This window comes from Mus musculus, chromosome 8, assembly GCF_000001635.26.
Source record: "Mus musculus strain C57BL/6J chromosome 8, GRCm38.p6 C57BL/6J".
Classification (NCBI taxonomy): Eukaryota; Metazoa; Chordata; class Mammalia; order Rodentia; family Muridae; genus Mus; species Mus musculus.
The window spans coordinates 55989230-56014357 of NC_000074.6; the positions used below are offsets into that span (position 1 = coordinate 55989230).

Consider the following 25128-nt stretch of genomic DNA (forward strand, 5'->3'; position numbering starts at 1 on the left):
TAGGAGCATGTAGAAGTTTATGTTCTTATACCTAAATGGAGGGATTTTGTCAAAAATAAATAGACATAAAGGGAATGGCTGTGATGGAGCAATGGGAAGCTATGAGCTTTCCAGCACTACATTTCTGTTTGGTGTTCTTAAGCTTCAAATATGAGCAAATGTTGAGAACAGGCAAACCTGATTGTAATGGTTTGTATATTCTTGGACCATGGAGTGGCCCCATTTGGAGTTGTGGCCTTGTTGGAATAGGTCTGACCTGGTGTGTCACTGTGGGTGTGGGCATAAGATCCTCACCCTAGTTCCCTGGAAGTCAGTCTTCCATTAGCAGCCTTTGAATGAAGACGTAGAACCCTCAGCTCTGCCTGGGCCATGCCTGCCTGGATACTGTCATACTCCCACCTAGATGATAATGGACTGAACCTCTCAACCTGTAAGCTAGCCCCAATTCAATGTTGTTTTTATAAGACTTGCCTTGGTCATGGTGTCTGTTCAGAGCAGTAAAACCCTAAGACACTGGTGAAGAACATTCTAGAATCACTGAAGAGGAGGTTGCTTTCCTCTTTTTATCATTACGGATTTATTTTCAGGAAAAAAAAATATACTTGCTCTCCTAAACAGGTAATGAGGTTGAGAAATGATAACTAGAGATAAGGAGTATAAAATAATCTAAAGAGGATAGAAAAGGAAAGGAAAGGCTTCTAATTGCAGAAATAACAAGAGCAGAATGAAAGTCACTGAGTAAGACAGGGATTGGAGAGCATAGAACAAGGAAGGACCACAAGACAGGCAGTTATAGGAGCTGTTTGTAGTGATAAAGTGTTTCTGTAGACATCAACTCCATGTCACAGCAAATGCATCTTAGAGTTCAACAGTGAATCTCTACCTGCATCTGTATGGTACATACTTGGCAGTTGGGCTCTAAGGTTCTTTTTCACTACTTATAAGTGCTGGAAAGAGAAATATAAGATGTTTAATACTCTACTGTGGCATGACCAGCTAATGACGAAAATTGTTCAAACTTTGGCAATATTCTGAATTGGTTGACAGAGGTGAGAGAATAAAGGAATGTTAAATCCTGAGAAACAGCAACAACTTGAATATATGATATCCAAACATTATTTATATTTAACAGACCAGCTTTACTTTCTTGAGGTTTTGAAGAATAAAGAATTATTTACACTCATCTACCCAACCCAACTTTGATAAATGAGAAGGCAACACCTCAATTACACTGTGAGTTTCGCAAGAAGTTCAGTTATGTGAAAAGGAAAGACTCTGAGAAAGACATGGTACCCATGTGTATTATCCAAGGACTCGAGATGCTAAAGTAGGAAAATTCTAAGTTCATTGTCACCCAGGGAAGGAAGAGTCTGTAAATACAAATAAGTTAGTTTAACTAAATTGTAAATAAATAGAGGAAACATTCTAACTGAAGAATAAATATCATTATTTATATATTCCATAAACATGTTCTTACTGCTGAGCAAATTGCTCAAAACAAAATGAAGGCTTTTGTCTAAATAAAAGCAATGAAAATTACCCATTACAGCTATATCCATATACTTTTATGCCTCAAGCACTCAGGATAGTTTCAGCAAAAATGACAATCTGACATCAATTCTAAGTAACACATTATGAAATCTTAAAACTTTGAAAATAAATTTTGTTCCCTTGTGTAAGACCACATACTGCCCAAATGAAAGAATACATGTAAAACTTTTATAAATAAGCATTGATCATCAATCCATAAATATATGCTTCATAATGTCTACTCTGGGGTATCTACATTTCTTTTTGTGTTATTTCCAAAGGCATTCTTGCTTTGCATTTTCACTTTTGCATTAAGCAGTGTTTGGCCTCTCTTTGTAAAGTGTCTCATTTTGTCTTCATTTGCAGTTTGGTGGCCACAAAGGAAACAAACAGTGCGCGATCTCGAAGTGCTCCAATGTCACCTTCTGATTTTCTGGACAAACTAATGGGGAGGACATCGGGGTATGATGCAAGAATCAGACCCAACTTCAAAGGTAGCTCTTCTGCTTCTTACTTCCTCGGGTACAGTGCTCTGAAAGAAGATAAGTTTTACACTGATTCTACCTGACACCACAACACTTGTTTCCAGTGTTAAAAATACTGTATTCATAAAAGTTGTGCCTGCAAAGGGAAAGTCCATTTTCATGTTCGAAGCTAGTGTAATGTGCCCTCTGTGAACATAGAGAACCATTTTCTCCTTAATAGTTATTTGTTGTTCAATATGGTCTTCTGAGACAAGGCCTTATTATGTACCCTTGACTGATCGAGTATTCTAGCCATTTAGTCAAAGCCAGCCAAAAATTTAGGCAATTCTCTTGCCTTAGTTTCAGTGAGGTAGGATTACAGGTTTTCACCCCCATGTCTGGGTTCTAAATTAAGTGATTGGTGTGTGTGTGTGTGTGTGTGTGTGTGTGTGTGTGTGTGTGTGTGTAACAGAGACAGACACAGAGACACAGAGAGAGACAAGGAGAGACAGAGAAATAGAGAGAGAGCATTCACATGTCTGCCTGTGTCTTTCTGTCTGACTGTCTATCTATCTAATACCTATCCCCATCTGTTCTCATTGGAAAAAAGCTTAAGCTCAGGTAATCAAAGTTTGAGTGCTCCATCCCCAACTGTGGTTCTCAAGGCCAGGACTTTGGCTGTGGATCCACAGTTGCTGTCCCACTGTAGCATACCTCTAGCTCCTTCCTTTTGTTTGTTTATTTGCATTTGTGCTTTCTCAGATAGAGTCCCATGTCTAAATAGAGAGGCGAGTCTTTAACTTTCTATTCCCCTGCCTCTCCTTCCATGAGGATAGAATTACATGCTTGAGCCACAGTGCTTAGCTCTGTCTATCATTTTAAATCCCCCTAGCAGGGCTTTGTACTGTGGGAAATTAATTATTCAATTACTGGAAATGTAGCTGGATATTTTAAAATGAATAAAAGAATTTAAAATATTTTTCTACCTATGAAATATTTTCCATACATTTCTTTCAAAGAAAGTAAAGATTGGTTTAAGAGCATTGCTTTCTCTATTTTATGTGGTGATAAATAATATATTTATATAAATGATCTATCTATAACTATACTATAAAATGAAACATTGGAAAGCTTCCTGAATGCTCCAATTAATGTCATTTTTGAATATTATTTACATAGTAAGGAAAGCATTTTCGTAATAGGAATCTAATCTACTTTAATTCGGGGAGTAAAAAAAAAATAACGACTGGGGAGATGTTTTAGCAGTTAAAAGCACTAGCTGCTCTTCCAGAGAACCAGGGTTCAATTATCAGCACCTACACAGAAACTCACAGATGTCTACAACGCCAATGATAGAGGAGACAATGGTTTCTTTTCTCTGAGGGTACTAGATTCATCTGGTGCCCAGACATAGGTTCAGGCAAATTCTCATTCACATAAAAATTTGAATTTAAATGTCAAACAGACATTAAAATTATCAGATTACAAACAAGTTAAAACAATAATGTGCAACAAGAGACAGAGATGGGAATACATTTTATTGTGAATTTCTGAGTGTGAATTTATCAAGTGAATTGCTTCAACATGAAATATGTTCCATCTTTTAAATTTTATTTATTTATTCACTTTTCATCCCAATAGCACTCATCCTCTTCCCCGTTCCACCCTTACAAATTTCTCTGCGCATTACTGTCTTCCCTTCTCAGAGAAGAGGCCCTTTTAAAAGTAGATTTATCGTTGTAATCAGTAACCTCCAGAGCTGTGTCTCTAGTTGCATATGTAGCAGAGGATGGCCTAGTCTGCCATCAATGGGAGGAGAGGCCCCTTGGTATTGTAAAGATCATATGCCCCAGTATAGGGGAATGCCAGGGCCAGGAAGCAGGAGTGAGTGAGCAGGGTGGCAGAAGGGTATAGGGGGCTTTGGGGATAGCATTTGAAAAAAATAAAATAAAAATAAAAAATAAAATAAAGTATATTTATCTCATGTGTATTTTTTAAAGCTTTCAACTATAAAATTTTTAACCTAGTGGAGAGAAATGTGGAAGTGTAGCTGTGAGAATATAATACAGTTTATTGAGATAACATGTAGAAATGAACACACAAAATTCTGACTCTTAAGATCCATCTTGCAACACTGAGAACTGGTATTGAATTTACAGTGAAACAAACACAGTTATGTCAGCAAAGCAGAAGAACTCTACTCAGGAATTACTGACTCCACATTCTGGATTTCAGAAGGATTACTTTATTTTCACTGAAAATCACAGAAACAAAATCTATTCTACTTTTAGATGTCTGTGTTTTCTTTGAAAACTTACAAACAGTCCAAAGACATATTTTAATCATCCTGAGTGAGGTAACACATTCACAAAGGAACTCACACAATATGTACTCACTGATAAGTGGATATTAGCCCAAAACCTAGGATACCCAAGATATAAGATACAATTTCCTAAACACATGAAACTCAAGAAAAATGAAGACTGAAGTGTGGACACTATGCCCCTCCTTAGAAGTGGGAACAAAACACCCTTGGAAGGAGTTACAGAGACAAAGTTTGGAGCTGAGATGAAAGGATGGACCATGTAGAGACTGCCGTATCCAGGGATCCACCCCATAATCAGCATCCAAACGCTGACACCATTGCATACACTAGCAAGATTTTATCGAAAGGACCCAGATGTAGCTGTCTCTTGTGAGACTATGCCGGGGCCTAGCAAACACAGAAGTGGATGCCCACAGTCAGCTAATGGATGGATTACAGGGCTCCCAATGGAGGAGCTAGAGAAAGTACCCAAGGAGCTAAAGGGATCTGCAACCCTATAGGTGGATCAACATTATGAACTAACCAGTACCCCGGAGCTCTTGACTCTAGCTGCATATGTATCAAAAGATGGCCTAGGCGGCCATCACTGGAAAGAGAGGCCCATTGGACACACAAACTTTATATGCCCCCAGAACAGGGGAACGCCAGGGCCAAAAAGGGGGAGTGGGCGGGTAGGGGAGTGGGGGTGGGTGGGTATGGGGGACTTTTGGTATAGCATTGGAAATGTAAATGAGCTAAATACCTAATAAAAAATGGAAAGAAAAAAAATGCAGATGAATTACTAGCCACACAATAGTATAGCTGCTGCTTTTGCCAGGCCTTTAGACAGTTAAGTTCTGGTTTATTATTTCAGTGATTTATAAAGAAATATCAAATTATTTAAAAAAGTGATAACTGCCTTTTATGTGAAGAGCATAAATGGTAGATTATTCTTTAAATAAGATACATGCCAATAGCACTAGCCAGTTATAAGCCAGTTAGAGAAATGACTGTGTTTACTTATTTGTTTATTTCTATACTCATGTTGAAGATGAGATTTGCTTCTTCTAGTATCAACAAAGAGGAGAGAGATTTTATTTTTTGAGGTTCATCAAAGTATCTCAAATTCCAGACATCTTTTTAAAATTAGATATGTGCTGCATCATGTTGATTAAAAGATGATAAATTATAAAAATAATTTAATAATTAGTTTGTAGTTACTTTTCTTATTTTCTCATTTGGATATAAATATAGTTGATATGTGTGTGTGTGTATACATATGCATACACACATATGTGTGTATGTATATATGATATATACATATACACATATATGTGTGTTTGCATAAATATGATACACATGTATTGATATATATGCATATACATGCATACACATATATGTATATCTTAACTAATGCTTAGGTTACCATTAAGGGGTCTATTACTATGCAGTTAAAGCTGGGCAAGAACTGACTGATACTACATAACTCAGACTAGTCTCAAACTCCAGGTAATAATCCCCACCTGCTTCAGCCCCCTAATTGCTGGGGTCACAAGTGTACAGTACATGTGGCTGAAGTTTAGGTTTTATTTTGTATGTTTGTACATATCAGGAGGAAAAAGTAAAGTAAATTCTTTTTTCTTTAAGTTTCAGGATGAGAATTAAATGGACATAGTTATTTAGCTCCACTTTGTTTGAAAACCTTTGGAGTAAAATTAATAGGCAGTTATTAGAGCAGTTTATTAATTGGAAAATATAGATTATAAGAAGCACACAATTCCATCCCGCCTGTCCATTATTGGTGTCTTCTATTAACATAGTTAATTTGTCATAGTCAATGACCTAGAGACCTTACTTTGCCCTAGAGCTGTTTTTTACTGTTGAACAATTTTCACAGGCTATAAAACACAAAACAGCATGTTATAGTTGTACCATGTCTATATCATACAGAATAGTTTCAGTGCCCCAAAGATACTACTCCCAAATTTTAAAATTACATATGAAAATTGTGTTTATTAATATTGCTTTGGTATCTATCCACCAAATTACTTATAAGAAGTAAAATGCAATTAAGAACAATTGAGTTGGTTTGCATGAGCATCATGCAGCTGCTTTTTCTCTTTCCTTTTCATTCTCTTTCATTGTTTTCATGTGTTTGGTTTGCGGGGAGCTTATTTGCTTGTTTGGGGGATATATTTCGTGCTTTTCTATTCTGTCTCTTTAAAAGACAATTGGAAAGAAAATACTTTCCATGTTGGATCTTTGCTTGGTGTTGAATGGTAAGAGTTGAGTTTTGTCAAGTATGTTTTGGATGTGAAGTGTTCCAGGTAGTCACCGGTGTTTGAGCACACAGTCTTCAGATAGATGGATGTGAGGCTAACTTTCAAATCATAATATCTAGCTGGAGGAAGGTTTGCTTATATTGAACAAGCTTGACCTCAGCTCTCTGTTTCTCTGTGACGAAGTGAGGAAGCCATACTTTTAAAGTTTCTGCCACCTGGACCAGGGTGGTCCCGGCCAAAATGCCTTCCTTGTCCTGTATCCTTAAAATTTTTGAGCCAGATAAATCCTCCTTTCCTTACTTGCATCCTTTCTGTACACAGTGAAAATGAAAGTTTCTAATATACCAAGCATGTCAACACCAGGAAAAGGGCTTTAGTTTTGAGGAATCAATGTCAACATAGTGTCCAAAGTTCCCTTAAGTCAACTACTAACAGCCCATGTTCCTTTCACAGGAAATGAAAAAGAAGGAAGTTTCTGTGGGTCTTTTTACTCCCCATTTTCACGTGCATTCACATAACAAATTGCTTTATGTCATCTGTCATCCATCTTTAACGGTCTTTAATATTTTATGCCATTAAACTCCTTATGAACTTCCTTCCATTTTGTTTGGTACGTTAATTAATTCTCTTTTTTATTGGGCAATATCATCTTCTCTAGACAGAATGAAAACCGTTTCAAATATTTTTTATTTATTTATTTTATTTATTTATTTATTTTTGGTTTTTTCGAGACAGGGTTTCTCTGTATAGCCCTGGCTGTCCTGGAACTCACTTTGTAGACCAGGCTGGCCTCGAACTCAGAAATACACCTGCCTCTGCCTCCCGGGTGCTGGAGTTAAAGGCGTGCGCCACCACACCCGGCTCAAGTCTTTTTTATTGAATTAAAAATTTGGATCATCTGAAACTGAAAGCAATTTCATAGAATAACTGAATTACAAATGAAAGTTTACTCACTCTAAGAACACTGTATTTAATGAAAATATTGTAGCAGCCACTCTTGGAATTTACTTCTCACTGTTACTAATCTTGATTCCTTATGTTGGCCTCTCATGACATTTAAAGATGAAATCTCAACTATTCACCAATATTTATTTTATATTTGTTGTTCTATCACTCTGGCTCGAAAGTTCCCTTGTTTAAAAGATAGAAATAACATTATTTGTTTCCATAGTACCATTGAGATTTCTACTTCCAATATTTCTCCCTATTACTACCTTTCTTCACATATTGCAAGTCAATTAACACTACTAGTGTCTCATCTGACAGCAGGAATGTGACTCCCATTACCTGCCATGTAATTATTTATTTGATAAAATGTAGTGGAATTTTTGGTGCTACAGGGTTTTCTTTGTTCCCTCACTCTGATTGTACTCTGAAATCCTGTTTACTTTTATCATTCTAAAAAAAAAATCCATTCAAATTCCATCTCTACATGCTAGGGATCCATGATAACATACACCTGATCCTTTTCCAGGTCTTAAGTGCTTCACTAGTTCTTTCATTACAATAACACATTCCTCACTTCATCTCTATCTAACATGCTGTGTCTTGCAGACATTGTTTACAGAACCCCCTCTTTTCTGCAGTGCTTTATCAAAACTCTCAGCTGTCCTTAGCAGAGAAACCTACCCGTCTTACAATGCCTATCTGGAAAAATGTAGAACTGTATTTCTGTGAGGTAATAGAATAAATAGGGTTCTACTTTTATTTCAGAAATCAGAAATTATAAATCTTTATGTATAGTCCTTAAGAAAATTTTGCTCATTAAATAACAAGACATACACCAAGTGACATATATGTGCTTTTAACTAAAATAAAAACACATCTCTAGGTTGGATTTTTTTAATCTTCAATTATACTCTGTCTTTAAGAAGGGAAACCTTTGGTACACAAGTCTGTTAAAAATTCCTTAGAGTCATTCTTATGAACATTTGAGCTGTTTAATTGTTTGTTCTACATTGGCCTAATGAGCACTTTCTCCAGTGTGATTAAAAATAACATCATCACCAAGTCTCTGCACTGCACTTTGATATTCTGCCTTCATTTCATCTCTAAACTTAAAAGCCATGTTCTATGTCTTTAAAGGACATTTAAAAGAAAAATTGTCGCTGAAAACATCTGCAACTACTGTCATTTGCTTTTCAGGCCAAGGATGTCGACTGTAATGAACAATTTAGAAGCACAGTTTGCCATATGGATGCTGTAGCAGTTATTTGCTCTGTTGCTAAACATAGGGTGTATTGGATAGATATAACAGCTTTTGCATTGGCACGGAGAGTAACAGATTGGCCAAGGACTGCTAAGCAGGTGCTGTCTGTGATAGCAAGCAGATTTACAATCTTCTCATTGCTTCATACTCCATAAAAGTTTTCAATAGATATAGAAATGCTTAAGATAAAAAAGGGATGTTCCAAAATTGCTGGCTTATCTTAACTGTACCAGCCTTCTGGGTAGAACTCAGTTTCTTTAAAACATGATGGTTCTGTATGCATCTTATTCTTTGAATCTGTCTCCATGCACACTGTCCACAGTCAGGTCCATTCTGTATTACATTCATATTATTGAAAAAAAAATCTCCTACATCCAATCTTCCAAAACTTTTATCCATCAGTAAAATTAGGGAATTCACAACAGGGAAAGGATACCTCCTTGTTCTATTTATTAATGGTTGCTGTAATAAAACACCAAGAACTAAAACAAATTGGAAAGAAAAGAACTCATTGGCATACAAGCCACATTGCAAAATAAAGTGAAGCCAAGGTAGGAATATGGATACAGGAGCAGGAGCAGAAACTGTGCAGGAATGATGCTTACTGGCTTGCTCAGGTTGTTGATTTTATATAACACAGGGTAGCCAGTCACCCAGAGGTGACAACATCTAAAATTGGTCCTCAATATCAGTCATTATTCAAGAAGTTGTCCCACAGGCTTATCATGGCAGGTCTGATAGATGCACTCTCTCAATTGATGTTTCCTCTTCCAAGGTACCTCTAGCTTGTGTCAAAATGAAAAACTTTAATCAGGACACACTTACAGTAACATGATCAAGAATCTGTAAAGGTCTCAAAATTATCATGAAGTACAAACTTTGATATCATGTGAGACTCCATGATCTAAAACATTGACCTCTATCACCAAATTGATGTTTATTGTAACACTTCAAAATGTCATACAGATCAATCTTATTTACATATGAGCATGTCTTTTGAATGAGTATATGCTGTACTTTTGAAAAATTCAATTAGGGTTTGATGGTTTTTTTTTTTCTTCTGCAGGAAGATTGTGCAAACCAGTAAAATTCTTAGCTGAACATCAATCCAGAGTAGAAAGTTAAGATCTGCAACCTCTGGGAGTTACTTTATTTTCAGATTAAATTTTAAAAAAGTATTTCATTCATTTACATTCGAGGTGCTGCCGCTTTCTCATCCCCCCTCCACAGTTTCTCTTCCCATTCCTTCTCTGAGAGGGTGCCACCCCACCCCCAGGGTTCAATTTAAAACTTAAAACAAGATCAACTGTTTACTTCTACAAAAAGCTTTTTGCCTCCTGTTGGAGACATATTACAGTGGCAGGGGATGCCATTTGTAGAACTATAACTGGCTACATTTCCTTTTATCTTTATTATTCTGTAGAACCTTGTTAGTTTCCTTGTGAAGTTCTTTGTCCCGTATATTCAAACATCTGCTCAACATGGGATGGAATTATCATATCTTATGGAAAAATAGATTTCTGTGGTTTCTCTTCCTAATATGGTATGTAACAAAACCCTTTTTGAAGCTTGGTGGAATAAATATCGACCCTGAAGCATTTGTTCCCAAGAAAATTCATTAGAAAAGATACTACTAAATTATTTTCTCTGCTAATATTCATTCTTTTGTGGATTTAAATCATATGTAAAAGATGGTATTCAAAACAATTAGGGTGCCCCTATGGGAAAGTAAGAGGAAGGATTGAAGGAACTGAAGTGGATGGTAACTCCATAGGAAGACCAACAGTAGCAGCTAACCTGGATCCCTGGGAGCTTCCAGAGACTGAGCCACCAAACAAAAGAACATACAGGGGCTGATCTGAGGGCCCTGGCACTTACATAAGAGAGAACTGACTTGTCTGACCTCAGTGAGAAGGATACACCTCATTCTATAGAGACTTGATGCCCTAGGATGGGGTAATATTAAGCGGGCACCCTCTCAGAGGTGAAGGGGAGGGGAGATGGAAAAGAACTCTTTGAGGATGGACTGGGAGGTAGCAACATTTGTGTTATAATTAATTAATTAAAATAATTAATTAATTTAAACGGGAAATAATTAGAGAATACTTCAGCTTTTACACAATGCATAGTGCAAATCAAAGTCTTACAACAACAAAGGCTCTTTTTGATAAAGTCAAGACAGGAAGTCATCTCTCTGTGTTTTATTTATCTCAGTTTTAACAAGTGTCTGAGGCTGTTAGTTCTGTTAGAGCTTCCTGGGCAGTCTTCCCCAACATGCATGTATTTCCATCTATCCTTATTTTAAAGCGAATATAAACAATACTAGTGAATTTATGGTTTTCCTTTCCTTAAAGGAAAATTGAGAAAGTCTAATTTAATTAATCTGAAAGTAGACTCTTGGGACTTGTATAGTTGTAATTTGCAAGAGAAAAGAGTAGTGTTTGACTGTTAAGTAGAACCATGAGCGAAGAGCCTAAGAATATGAAGTGTTTCACCCTGTGTGTATTTTCAGAATCTACTACTTTATACTTACATGGACTGAAGGGGGAAAAAAGAAACAAGCATACCTCTACCACTTAAATGTGGCTTCACACTTACCTTTTCATGAGATGGAAAGAAATGGTAGAACAAATTCTGTTATTTCTTACCACCAAAATCTTAGAGTATTCATTCACCTCAAGTTACCTAAAAAAGATAATTTTTATAAATCTGATTTTTTTCTCTTTTTTGTTTCATTTTTGATATTAAAATGTAATTAAGATATTTCCACATATCTCTTCCTGAAATTCTTCAACTTTATGTAATCTTTATTCATTAGTTGTTATTACATTTATGTATGCATGTAAGTATACATATATTCTAAATATAACTTGTTCAATCATATAATATTATTTATATGTATGTTTTCATGGCTGACGTTTAGCAATGGGCAACAATTTATTGTGTTCTAACTTGGCTATGACTATTTCTCCCAGTCCCAGCTTTACACAATCGCTTATAGTCCTTTGTATAGCATTGAGGTCTATCCATTTTGGGAATTTCATTGGTGTGCTCTTATTCAGCTCATGTTTGGTATCATGTTGGTGAGACCTTATGGGTCTAGCTTATCACATTACTAGGAAACAGAGTCACACAGCAAACTCCTCTGGCTCTTACAATCTTTTTATCTCCTCATCTGCATGATTCCTTAGCCTTAGGTAGGAGAGTTTTATAGATGTATCCAATCTGACTGGGCTCCAAAAATCAACATTTTAATCAATTTGGGTTTTATAAGTAAGTTTTTTAATGGTATGGGCATATGTTTTTTTTTTTTTATACTCACACAAAAAATAAAGATTAAATCTTTTTCTTATCTATCCACCCATATCCCAAATATAATATTTTTTAAAAAATCTTATTATCCATACATAGTTAGAATTTCTTATTTATGTCATCTTCACTTTCTAACATTTTATAGCAATGTAAATATTCAAGAATAACTTTAATTCATCCATAAATCTAAATATGGTATTACCATTGCTAGCTGACACAACTTTAGAAAGGAAAATAAGTCATTTACAAAGATCACAAATCACTATTTTGTAATTTTCTACACTCATGCTGAAAAATAGAGGAATGATATCAAAACTTATATTCAAAATATTATTTCTATCTAACTTTTTCTAAGAGAACCTAAGCTGCATAGTAAGTATGGAAGTAATGTAAAAAATACATCTGTAGGTAAGGAAGCTTAAAAGATTTATAGCCTCATGTATCATTTCTAAAAAACTAACAAAAGACATCTACAATTAAAGTGAAGAAATGACCTTCGAGAAAAGAAATAGGCACCATAAAAGAGCATCTCACAAAAGAAGGTCATGGGAACACTTTCCGGTGCACTGTTGGGGTTTGCAGAATCTAAACAGGTTGGTTATTCTGCTCCAGAGAAAAAATGTTCTGGATTGAGAGTCCAAGGAAAATCAAACTACTAGGGTATCTCTGAGTTGAACACTTGCATAGGTAATTTAGGTAATTCAGACCTTGCAGTCAATTAATGGTGAACTTGAGGGAAGCTATATGGAACACATAATACAATCATCAATCTCAGAAAATGGTTCTCTAAAAAATTAATTGAGATTATAAGTATTATATGGCTTAGTTTGTTTTCCATACTATGTATAAAAGTCTTTTCTCTCTTTTCTTTTATTGGATATTTTATTTATTTACATTTCACTTGTTATTTCTGTTCTCGGTTTCCCCCCTGGAAACCCCTATCCCACCCCACCTCTTCTATGAGGATGCTCCTCGACCCTCCCACCCACTCCTGCATCCCTGCCCTGGCATCCCCCAACACTGGGGCATCAAGCCTTCCCAGGACCAAGGGCCTCTCCTCCCATTGATGCAAGACAAGGCCATCCTCTACCACATATGAGGCTGGAGCCATGGGTTGCTCCATGTGTACGCCTTGGTTGGTGGTTTAGTCCCTGTGAGCTCTGGGAGGTCTAGTTGGTTGACATTGTCAATCTTCCTATGGGGTTGCTTTTCCTTTGAACATTGCTCTTCTGTAAGTACAGGTATATTTCCTTATGCCATTCATGAACCCTTATATTCTATCCTCTGGTCAATTAGTGAAGATAATACCACATTCAGAACTTGCAAATAAATTAATAATATACCTGGAGAATATTTAATTGCTATAACATTGTTAAAAAGTAAACAAGTCATAAAATGAAATTTTAACTCTGTATAGGTAATAGACTATTTAAAAGTACATTTGTGTTTGGGGGATGGACAGATATATAAAGAAAATATTCAATCCTTATTTTCTGTGTAAACATCAGAATGTATACCTACATACTTAAGAATCCTATTTAGGTAACTTAGGATAAAGAATCTCTCTCTCTTTGTTGTTATGTTGGTGTGTGACTGTGAGTGTGTGCATGTGGTATGCATGTGAGTATGCTGTTGTGCATTATATATGCCCAAACATTAACAACAGAAGAGGATGTTATCTTATTGCCTTGAGACAAGCTCTTTCACTGGACTCAAAGTTTGCTGTTTAGGCTAGTGACCAGGCATGGTTACAGATGTGGTTACAAGCACACACATGCACACCTAGATCTTTGTCCTTTAACTTATTTACTTATGCACTTTACATTTTGATCCCGATCACAGCTCCACTCCTCCCATCTCCCCTTCACAGGCCCCTCCTCCTACTCCTTTTCCTTTTCCTCTGAGTCAGGGGGAGGTCTCCCCTGGGTACCAACCCACTCTAGAACATCAATTTACTGCAGGACTAGGAGCATTCTCTCCCATGAAGCCCAGACAGGCAGCCCAGTTAGGGGAACAGAATCCATATTCACAAAACAGAGTCAGAAACAACTCCCACTCTACTTGTTGGGGGATCTACATGAAGACTAAGCTACACACATGCTACATATGTGTGGGTGCCTAAGTCAGCCAGTGTATGCTCTTTTGTTGGTAATTCAGTCTCAGGAAACTCCTAAGGGTCCAGGTGGTTGACTCTGTTGGTCTTAATATGGATTTTCTATCCCCTCTGGGTCCTTCAATCATTCTCCCAAGTCTTCCACTAGACTCCCTATACTTGATATCTTAATGCTACAGATGGTAGAATATTTCACAGTCCTGGGCGCTATATCCAGGTCTTATATATTTAGTGAAGTGAATAAATAGACCCAATAAAAATAAAATTCTCTAAAGTTATGATACATGAAAAATCGTGCAATTGGACGGCAGTTGAGGAGCGGTTGAGAGGGGATTCTCCCCTTTCAGTAGAACACTGGCCGGACTGTCAAACTTATCTTTCAGAATCCTAAAATAAACCACAAGCTTGTAACTGTCTGGGAGGTGTTTATCGAAGAAAAGCTGACAGAATTCTTTAACGTCAAAAGGCATTCAAATGCTGTTTAACGCCCAGCTTTACAATAACCTGAAACGCAGCATCATTCCAGCAGTGTCCAAGATAAAAGACTACTCTGGAGCTCTTTAGACAGTGCACCCAGAGATAACTGCCCCTGTTCGGCCTGTTTGGAAGCTACAAAACAAAAGTGACTCGATAATTTACTTGCCTAAGAACACATTTGGGCCGAGTCCTAATTTCCTGGACATTTGTTGAAAACAATCAGAAACTGATTTTGCCATCTATTGTTCCAAACTTCAAGTTAGTTTGCACAATATAGTAAATAGATCTGAGCTTTGAAAAGCTCTCTTATGTTCTGAGAATTGTGGAGATTATATAGGAGTGGAGGGTTATGAGCATACCCAACAGAGCTGAAACAGAGACAGTTCTGGCTGAGTGTGTGTTCTTTACTAATAAGAAAAGAAAGTTAAGGGAGATAGTCATATCTTCCAAAACATAAAAACTCCTTGAATAAGTAGATAATTACAGGATCAGGGAATTTAGGAAACTGCTGTCCAACCATTCTGACTTGAAAGCTCACAGAACAGATTGCATTGACTGGAAATCACTATAACTTACTGATCAACAAAGAATAAAACTAAAACTAAATAATAATAAAAGTAAATAAAAATGAAACATTTGGATGAGAGGTAAAAGTGTATATGGGGCTGGAGGAGTACCAACGTATGGTGTCTAGCTACATGACACCATAGTCATTTGATATTTCTAATATTTAACATTAGAAATTTTAGGTGCCATGCAGAGACAGAAAAACATCAGCCCCATGAAAAGAACAGTAGGATGTCTCTGAAGTAGCTCATAGACTATATTTATTAGAAAGTCACAAAACTGCTCCAAATTCCAGATTAAAGGAACTGTCGTGTCCATTCCTTCTTGCTTTACAGACCCTGAGATCAAGCAGAATTAGTTCCATTTGGTCTTTGTAAGATATAAAATTATACTTTTACATACATTCAATTACATGCATTTTCTATACCAATCAGAATAAATGTTTGCCTGCTAGTCATTGTCACTGTCAAAAGACATAACCAACCTTGAGACTTTGCATCCAGACTTCCAGATGGCATTGCACATCTACAAACAAATAAAGAATATCTCAATGAACAGCACAGGATTACTTGAAACTATTTTACATGAGCATCTATCAGCCTTTATGATATACTTCTTTTTTTTTCAGGTCCTCCAGTTAATGTCACATGCAACATATTCATAAACAGCTTTGGCTCCATTGCAGAGACGACTATGGTAAGACCATCCACTCCACATCAAGTTTCAAACTGGATTAATTTGCAATTACATTAGTGAGAATTTATAGCATAATTTGATAGAATTAAATTAGCGGAATGAATAAATTGCTATCAACTGTAGATAATGATATCTATCTATAAATGTTTACCTAATTGAAAAATTAAAAAAAAATTAAAAATAAGATTGGACCTTCCTAATTCAACCCTATACTATTAAACTCCTAACTAAAATTAAAACTCTACCAGATTATTTATTTCCAGTGCACATCAATAGCCAAAGTATGTATACAAGTAAATACCTCGATATTTAATTACTCTGTATGTTTACAGCCTATATATACCAACATTTTTGTATCCTACTAAATGAACTTTTCAAGGGAATAAAGATTGTTGCCGAATAATGATAACGTTTTATAGTAAACAGTGATCCTAAAGGTACAGGACTCCAGTCCCAACTACTCAGAGTCTGAGGCAAGAATATCACAGGTTCAAATGCTACATGGACTACAGCATGAATTGCAGGCTGACCTAGGAAATTTAATGAGACACTGTCAACATGAAAAAATACATAAAGGAAAAAACAGAGAGCTGGTGAGATGCTGCTTCATGTCAGTGCTAACCCTGGCACTGGAGACTTAGGCTCAGACCTCAGTACCAAACTCTAAACCAACCCACAACTAAAACAACTTACAAAACAGTAATTATTGTACAGCTGCATTTAACATTGCCATCTAAGAAAACCATCGAAAGTTGTTAATAAGGCCCTAGAATAGAAAGCTGATCATTATCAATCAGCTTTGTTTTGTATTATTTGATATTAACATAAAATATTGTTTTATATTCTTGTTTGATCTATAACATTAATTGAGAAGTTTAGCTGATATAAAAGGTGATAATATGTCATTGAACTACTGAGCAACTGGAAAATTATCAAATAGCCAACATTTAAAATAAGTTTTATGATTCCTTCATTACCAACTTATACTGCATTCTTAAGCTTAGCAAGAATAAATTTACATTAATATCACAAATAGACTTAAATTAACTATCATATAAAATACTTAAAAATTAATATTTTCAAATGTATCATCAGAAAATTCTAATCATTTCCATATTTCAGACTCAACATCATAATGAAATTTCTTATGAAATATATCTGACAATTAGTAACTTGTAATCTGTGACTTATATCCTCTTAGTTGTTTAGATTTTATACACAAAGGAAATGAATTTATCTCCACAGAAGGAGCACTTTAGTTACCATTTACCTCAAATAGATGCAATATTTTTTTAAGCAAAATCTTCATGGTCTCCTCAAATGCAATGTGGTTACAAGAAAAGCATTATTGAAAAATAATGTGATTCAAACTTCAATGCATGATTGAAAAATAATGTGATTCAAACTTCAATGCATGATAAAGATTTGTAGTCATCTTTAACACAACATATAAAAACATATGTATTGATACAACACAGAAAATAAAATGATTTCTTATAGGAGCGCAGTGTGATTCTGTCAAGAGTATATCTATAAAATTTGCAAGACAAAGGGTCCTCTCTTCCCAATGATGGCCAACTAGGCCATCTTCTGCTACAAATGCAGCTAGAGACACGAGCTCTGGGGAATACTGGTTAGTTCATATTGTTGTTCCACCTATAGGGTTGCAGACCCCTTCAGCTCTATGGGTACTTTCTCTAGCTCCTCCATTGGGGGTCCTGTTTTTCATCCAATAGATGACTGTGAGCATCCATTTTGAATGCCAGGGCTAAGAAGTGGGAGTGGGAGGGTAGGGGAGCAGGACGGGGGGAGGGTATAGGGAAGTTTCAGGATAGCATTTGAAATGTGAATAAAGAAAATATCTAATAAAAAAAACTGAAAAAAAAGAGGCTGTCTATAAAGTAACTGCAGTTGTTTCAGGACAGTATACTCTAGACTTTCACTGGATATATAGCACAAACTCAGCTCCTGTATGTGTGTATTCTTTGTCTAAATAATCAAACAAAAACTACAATTAGCTTTTTTCTGTGTAGTTCTTGAGTTATATTTATATTCTCTGGCAACTATCTACTTTTCATTCCTTCTATATTTGGATGGCAATCCTCAATTCTTGGCAATACATTTTCTTCTTATTTCTCCTGTGAAAGACTACTTCTAGAAAATGCCTCTCACAACAATAGTTGGAAAATTTAATGAAGGAAGGCCACAGGAAATGAATAAAATAGAGGAACTCTGATTGACAGGTTCCTAGAGATTTCTGTTCTTTAAAAAGTGATTCTTCAATCCACTACTAACCTACACTTCATAGTTCCAATGTAACTGTGCTGACTAAATTTGCTAGTATTCTGCATACTGTTTGCAAATTATAGTAAACATATAGACATGGCAAACATGGCTCAGTTTTATGTCCTTCTTAAAGCATAGCAAACATTTCCATTCCTATATATTCTTTTGTAAATGTTATGCCCCTCACTTTTTTGACATTCATGAGCAAGCATAAGTAGAGAATAATAAAGACTCCAGAGATTGTGTTCATTAATTATTTTCCATTAGTGTCTTTCTTCTTCCTTCTATATTATTAAATATGGTATGCCATTATTTTCAGTCAAATGCTGATTAGATGTTTTTAAAGCTTCATATTATCAGCTACTATATTTGAAATATGGTGTTCTTCTCTAAAGGAATAAAGAAAAGTAGAACTTGGTAGTATATTTTGATGAGAAGCATCATAAATTATTTTGCTTCAGGTTAATTAATTTGTTGAATTTTATTTATGATGTTCACCCTCCTTTGTCTGCAACTAAAGTCCATTCTGTTTTGTGGGTGTATTTGCTAAACAAATTTTGTGTTATTAATATTTTTAAATGTTAATATTTATTACATTTTATTTATTTATTTGATTGCTTACTTCTTTTATTACCTCTGTGTGTAGATTTTCCCACACAGGTGCACAATCATACCAGAGCACACATGGGCAGGCAAGAGAACAACTTGTGGTTGTTGCTTTTTTTCTTTCCACTCTGTGACTTGTTAGGAGTAAATTTTTGGTTTTCAGAGTTAGTCGTAAGTGCTTTTACTCACCAAGCTATCTTTCCTTTCCCATATTTTTAATATATTCACATTATTCCAATTGTGTTTTATATATAATCTGACTCATCTAGGATTTTTCACTTAAAGTTATAGAATGTAGTTCTAGATTGCTTCAAATCATTCATAAATATCATTGTGTCTAAAAAAGTCATATGTAAATGTTACTAAATCATTATCATATACATCTACATATCTGTTCAACAACCTTATGAACTGTGCCCATTGTTCGTACAACCCAAATATTTGGACTTCATCTGCTGGAGGGAGCTTATCAACTATTGAGTGTTTCAATACTGTTATTCTCATCTGAAGTTACCATTATTCTTTCTCTAGAAGATGTTCTATTTTTTAAAGCTTTTAAAAATATATTTTACATTGTCTTCTGAGGGAGGGTTATGCATGTAAAGCACATATGATTTGTGATTTGGTACCATGATGAAAACATCTTATGATTGTTTTTATAAAGCAAAGATCAAGACTGATATATCAATGATGTATATTCCTTGAACAATAAATAAGGCTTTCATCCTAAAATGAAACACTCAAGTGACCTTGATGTTTAACTCATAGGTGGGTAAGTAGTTGTTCAGATATGCATCTATAGCAGTTTATCAAATGGATTTATTGTCTTAACCATCTAGCCAAGAAAACAGTTGACATCCATCTTTTGACACGTGTGTTAGAGAGCTAGAAATTTCTGTTATGTGGTGAAATCAGTATTGACTCTTTAAACCTTATATTTTTGGTCAACACTCAAAGAATAAATATATTTTACAAAGTAAAAAGAAAAACTGAGGTCCTTTTTGATAGGTCCTCACATGCATTTCTATGCATACATATATAACAAAAATTTTAAGAAAATTAGGAAGCCATTGTATTGTCAGAGAACTGACAAATGTTTAAGTGATTTATCTTTTTAAACAAAAGCTAGTTTCAATATTTCTTCCTACAATGAATATGTGGTATCATTTTATATCATCTAGTAATTAGACTGTTCAGGTCTTTAAAGGCAACATGACAAAAAACCCCACATTTAATTATATGTATGTCAATAGGATCAGTAAACTATAGATTCTTTTAAAATGCTTTCATCAAATAATTTTAGACATACCAAGATTCATAGATAAGAATGAATATGCTTATTACCATAATATAAAATTGAACATTACAGACTAGTTAGAGTTATTTACTTCAGTCTAAAGAATGGCTTCTCTAAATACTTGAAGTGTTTTATGTCAGTTGAAATCAATTTCCTGGTGTTTGTGTAACTATATAAATCAAATCACTATACTTAATTATCCACCAATTTTATTTTCTTTCTTCAGGTTTATGTTTTTGGAGATTACCAAAACTTACATCCTAATTATGTTATTTAATTTTCAGTGTGTGTGTTTGAAAGTATTTTAATATTTGATTATAAATATATGTGGCAAAATATGCATACATATTTATACATGTGTTTGCAAAATAACGATCCTGTACTACTGTGAAAGTGTCCATGATTTTGAAACAGAGCAAGTTAGGTACACAGGAGTTTTAAAAAGCCCATAATTTAGAAGAGCAAGTTAGGTATGCAGGAGAGTTTGGATAGAGGAAAGGGAAGGGAAAAACCATGTGCAAATTATGGTCACAGGATTTGGAGACAATTTTAGCCCAACTGTCATCAAAGAGACTTCATTAAGCAATAGATGGAAACAGAGGTAGAGACACATAGCCAAAGAGAGGAAGGATTTTAGGAGCCAGAGGGGTAAATAACACTACAAGAAAAGTCACAGTCTCAACTAACCTGGCCTCATAGGGGCTCAGAGAGAATGGACAATCAAGGAGTCTGCATGTCTCCGACCTTTGCCCTCTGCAGATATGTTGTGGTTGTATAACTTGGTCTACTTATGGAAGTCCTATGTGGATGCTCACAACCAACCATTGGACCCCAATGGAGGAGTTAGAGAATGGAAGGGAGGAACTGAAGGGGTTTACAACTTCATATGAAGAACTACTATGTCAACCAACCAGACCCCTCAAGAGCTCTCATGGACTAAAGAACCAACCAAGAAGTACACATGGAGGGACACATGGCTCCAGCTACATATGTAGCAAAGGATGGCCTTGTCGGGCAATCAATGGGAAGAGAGGCCATTGGTCTTGTGAAGGCTCAATTCCCCAGGGTAGGGAAATGGGAGGGCAATGAGGTGGGAGTGGGGATGGGTGGGAGAGAACCCTCATAGAAGCAGGGGTAAGGGGATAGGATAGGAGGTGTGCAGAGGAGAAAGCGGGAAAGGGCATAACATTTGAAATGTAAAGTAATAAAATATCCAATAAAAAATTAGTATGATAACTAAAAAAAAACAAGTGCTGTCTCTTCTTTGCCTACTTTTGGGGACCCATTTTTACTCATACTGGGTTTCCTTTTCCAGCCTTAATACAAGTGGAAGAACTTAATTTTACTGCAACTTGATATGCCATGTTTGAATGATATCTCTGGGAGGTCTTCCCTTTTCTGAAGAGAAAAGGAGAAGTGGATGGGAAAGTCTTAGGGACTTGGAGTAGTGGAGGCAGTGGAAACTGTGATCATCATCATCATAAATGTAAATATATAATTAATAAATAATGTTTTGTTAGTATTACATTATTTTATTTATTTACAATCCTAAAGTTGCCCCACTTCCTGGTACCCCCTCCCAGAAATCTTCACCCCAATACCCCTCCCACAACCTCTGAGAAGGTGCTCCCCCACTCACTCACCCACCCCCACCAGCATCCCTCCTCTCTGGGGCATCAAGTTTCCACAGGATTCAGTGTATCTTCTCCCAGTGAGTTCAGTCAAGGTTGTACTCTATTACACGTGTGCCTGGAGCCAGAGACCAGCCCACATATGCTCTTTGGTTTTTGGCTCAGTCTCTGGGAGTTCTGAGGGGTCTGGGTTAGTTGATACTGCTATTCTAACTATGAGGTTGCCAACCCCTCAGCTCCTTCACTCCTTCCTCTAATTCTTCTGTAAGGGTGCCCAATCTAATCCAATGGATGGCTGTAAGTGTCTTTATTTGTCTCAGTCAGCTGTTGGTAGAACCTCTCAGAAGACAGTCATGCCAAGCTCCAATCTGCAAGCACAATATGGTGTCAGTAATAGTGTCAGGGTGCGCACATTTGTTGGATCCGAAGTTGGGCTGGTTACCGGATGGCCTTATTTTAGTCTCCAATCCAATTTTGTCCCTGAATTTCCTTTAGACAGGAACAATTCTGAGTCAAATTTTTTTTAAGATGGGTGGGTGGCCTCCTACCTCAACTGGTGGCCATGTATATCTACTGGAGGTGGTCTCTTCAGGTTCCATCTCCCCACTGTTGTGATTTTTTTGGCGTTCTAACAGACTCTCACATCCAAGGTCTCTGGGACTTTCTAATGGTTTCTCTTGCCTCTCACCCCATATTGATCCATATTTTGATTCATTCTCCTGGCCCTCTGGGCTTTTTTCTCTTGTATTACCATCCCCATAACCCTTATCCAGCCCCCTCTTTTTTCCCTTCCCCTCCCTCTCTCACCAAAGTTCCTTCCTCTGTCTGCCTCGCATGATTATTTTATTCATAAATACATTGTATGCCTCCCTGTTCTTAAAAAATTGAATTTTCAATCTATTTTGTGCACACAACTGTTACCCTGCATGTGTATATATGTGTACCATGTGTGTTCCTGGTGCTGGTGGAGGTCAGAAGAATGCATCTAGCCACTTGAAACTAGAGTTTTGATGGTTGTGAGTCAACATGTGGGTCGCAGAATACTGATTCAGGGTCCGCTGCATGACCAACCATTGCTGTTAACTACTGAGCCATTTCTCTGGGTCCTTTGCTGAATATTGTCATTCAAAATAGCATATAACATCTAATGAATTCTTATATATAGTTAATATTAAGTTACTTTCACATTGCTTTTAATTTTTCTTTTTTGCTATTTTTGTACTTTTTTTGGAAATTAAAATATGATTATATCTTTTCCCCTTTCCTTTACTCCTTCCAACCATATCCAACCATACAACACTCTCTTACAAATCCATGACCTCTTTTTTTAAGTGCTGTTTCATTTGTTTTCCCTAAATATATAAATGCAACTATTTCAGTCAGTATAATTTTCTTTGTTATGTGTATGCATTAGATAACCAGATGGAAGCATCTTCCCTGGAACTATTGCTTAGTTGCCTTACTTCTTCATCTATCATGGGGTCTCATGAGATTTCCCCTTCCATGTAAGCATCTATTGGTCTCATCCTTGTAAGGTATCATTTAAGCAGCTGTGTTGTTGAGACTTCATGGAAATAGCTTCTCTGACATTTCTAGGAGATGCAATTTCACAGTAATTTCATGTTTTTCTAGGTCTTGCATTTTCCCTACACAAACACTTCATTTCTTAAAAATATACACTAAAAATACATTTAGTTACCCATTTATAACTAATACAGTAGAATGACTATTTTCAACTTGATCTAATATGTTTTAATTTTAGCAAAAATCACACAAAAATATTTATAGAAATTTGGACTGGCATCAGATAACCTGTGTCTCCATTAGGCTAAAAGGTTCTGCAATTTCTTCCTATAGTATAAACATGTAGGGATTATAGCATATTGTATTCTATATGTTGGTACATAATGATTTATGTAATTTTCATATCTTGCTCATTAAATTAAAATAGAATTATTTTCATAGTCTTGAAAGACTAATTACTTAGTATACTTTCTGATTAAAGCCAAATACACTGATTCAAATAAACAATAAAAACAATAAAAATTAAATATTTAACCCACTCAGTTGGTTATTTATAATTTCTAAGTTACTTTCCCTTTTCAGTTACTCCTAATAATGTTTCTAGGTTGCAATGTATTTTAAGTTTATTCTTAAATATTTATATACATTTATTAAAAATTAAAATCTTTATAACCCCTTTTTACTTTAGAGTAGTTAATAACTACTAAGCATTTGTAAAAACTACTTGTGTGTGTATGTGCATATATATTAAGGTAACTAAAGATCTCATCTCATTCTACTTAGAATTATTATCATACGAAACTATAAAACATTAAATCCTAATGAGGATGTGAGGGAAATGGACTCCTTATACTCAGTGTAGGGAATGTAAATTAGTCCAGGTACTGAAGAAATCAGTAGATAGTTGCGCAAAAACTAAAACTAGGACACTGTATCACCAAGTTCTGTGTATTTACCGGAAGGATTCCAGGTAAACATGACACACAGACATAAACAAATCAGTGATCACTGCAGCACTACACACAAACACCAAGTTATAGAATGACCTGAGAAATCCATCCATAGATGTATAGTAAATATATATCTGTATGGAGCTTAATTAGCCTATAAGGAAAAACTGAAATTATCTCCTTTCCTCGAAAATAGATATACTTTGAGATTATTGTATCAAGGATAGTAAACCATAGTCAGAAAGATAAGCAATGTATATAATCTGTCTATTTGAAGATTCTTATTTTTTATAAATATCACATTTTACGCATGTATACAACCACATATATGAGAAATTCCCAAGGGAATTAGATGAATCAACATAAGCTGTAGGAGAAAAGTAGGAGAGGATTAGTGTGGTTAAAGTCTATGACATGCTTGTATGAAGATATCTATAAAAACCATGACTATGTAAAGTATCTGTGGAATTAATATTTCAGAAATTTGTAGATTCCTCTTAAAAGTACATTAAATGTTACTTTCCCATAAACTATTTTTTAATTAAAATATTGTACTTACTTAGAAGCCTCCAGAATGTCAACAAAGCAGCCACATTTGTGGAGGGCAATTACAGAGTGGTATTCAGTTAACAAAACAACAATTATCATCTTAGGAGCTACATCCCAGACAACTAACTGAAGATGAAAAAAAAAAAAAAACCCACAAAGAAAACCAAATAAAACAAAAAACAAACAAACAAAAAACAAACTACCGTCCCCATATATAATGAATTTGTGCTGTGTACCAACAAAACTTGCTTTTTTTTTTCCATTTCTTATTAGGTATTTAGCTCATTTACATTTCCAATGCTATACCAAAAGTCCCCCATACCCACCCAC

At 35.6% G+C, this 25128-nt stretch overlaps 1 protein-coding gene across 2 annotated transcripts in view; it reads left to right on the top strand.

The window, feature by feature from the left end:
- Glra3 (glycine receptor, alpha 3 subunit) overlaps window positions 1-25128 on the top strand; it is a 189653-nt gene that overhangs the window by 48812 nt on the left and 115713 nt on the right. For both annotated transcript variants that reach the window (NM_080438.3, NM_001368774.1), the window contains exons 2-3: window positions 1897-2024; window positions 15888-15955. In NM_080438.3, coding sequence (NP_536686.3) covers window positions 1897-2024; window positions 15888-15955 — 196 coding nt within the window. The remainder of the gene's footprint in view (window positions 1-1896; window positions 2025-15887; window positions 15956-25128) is intronic.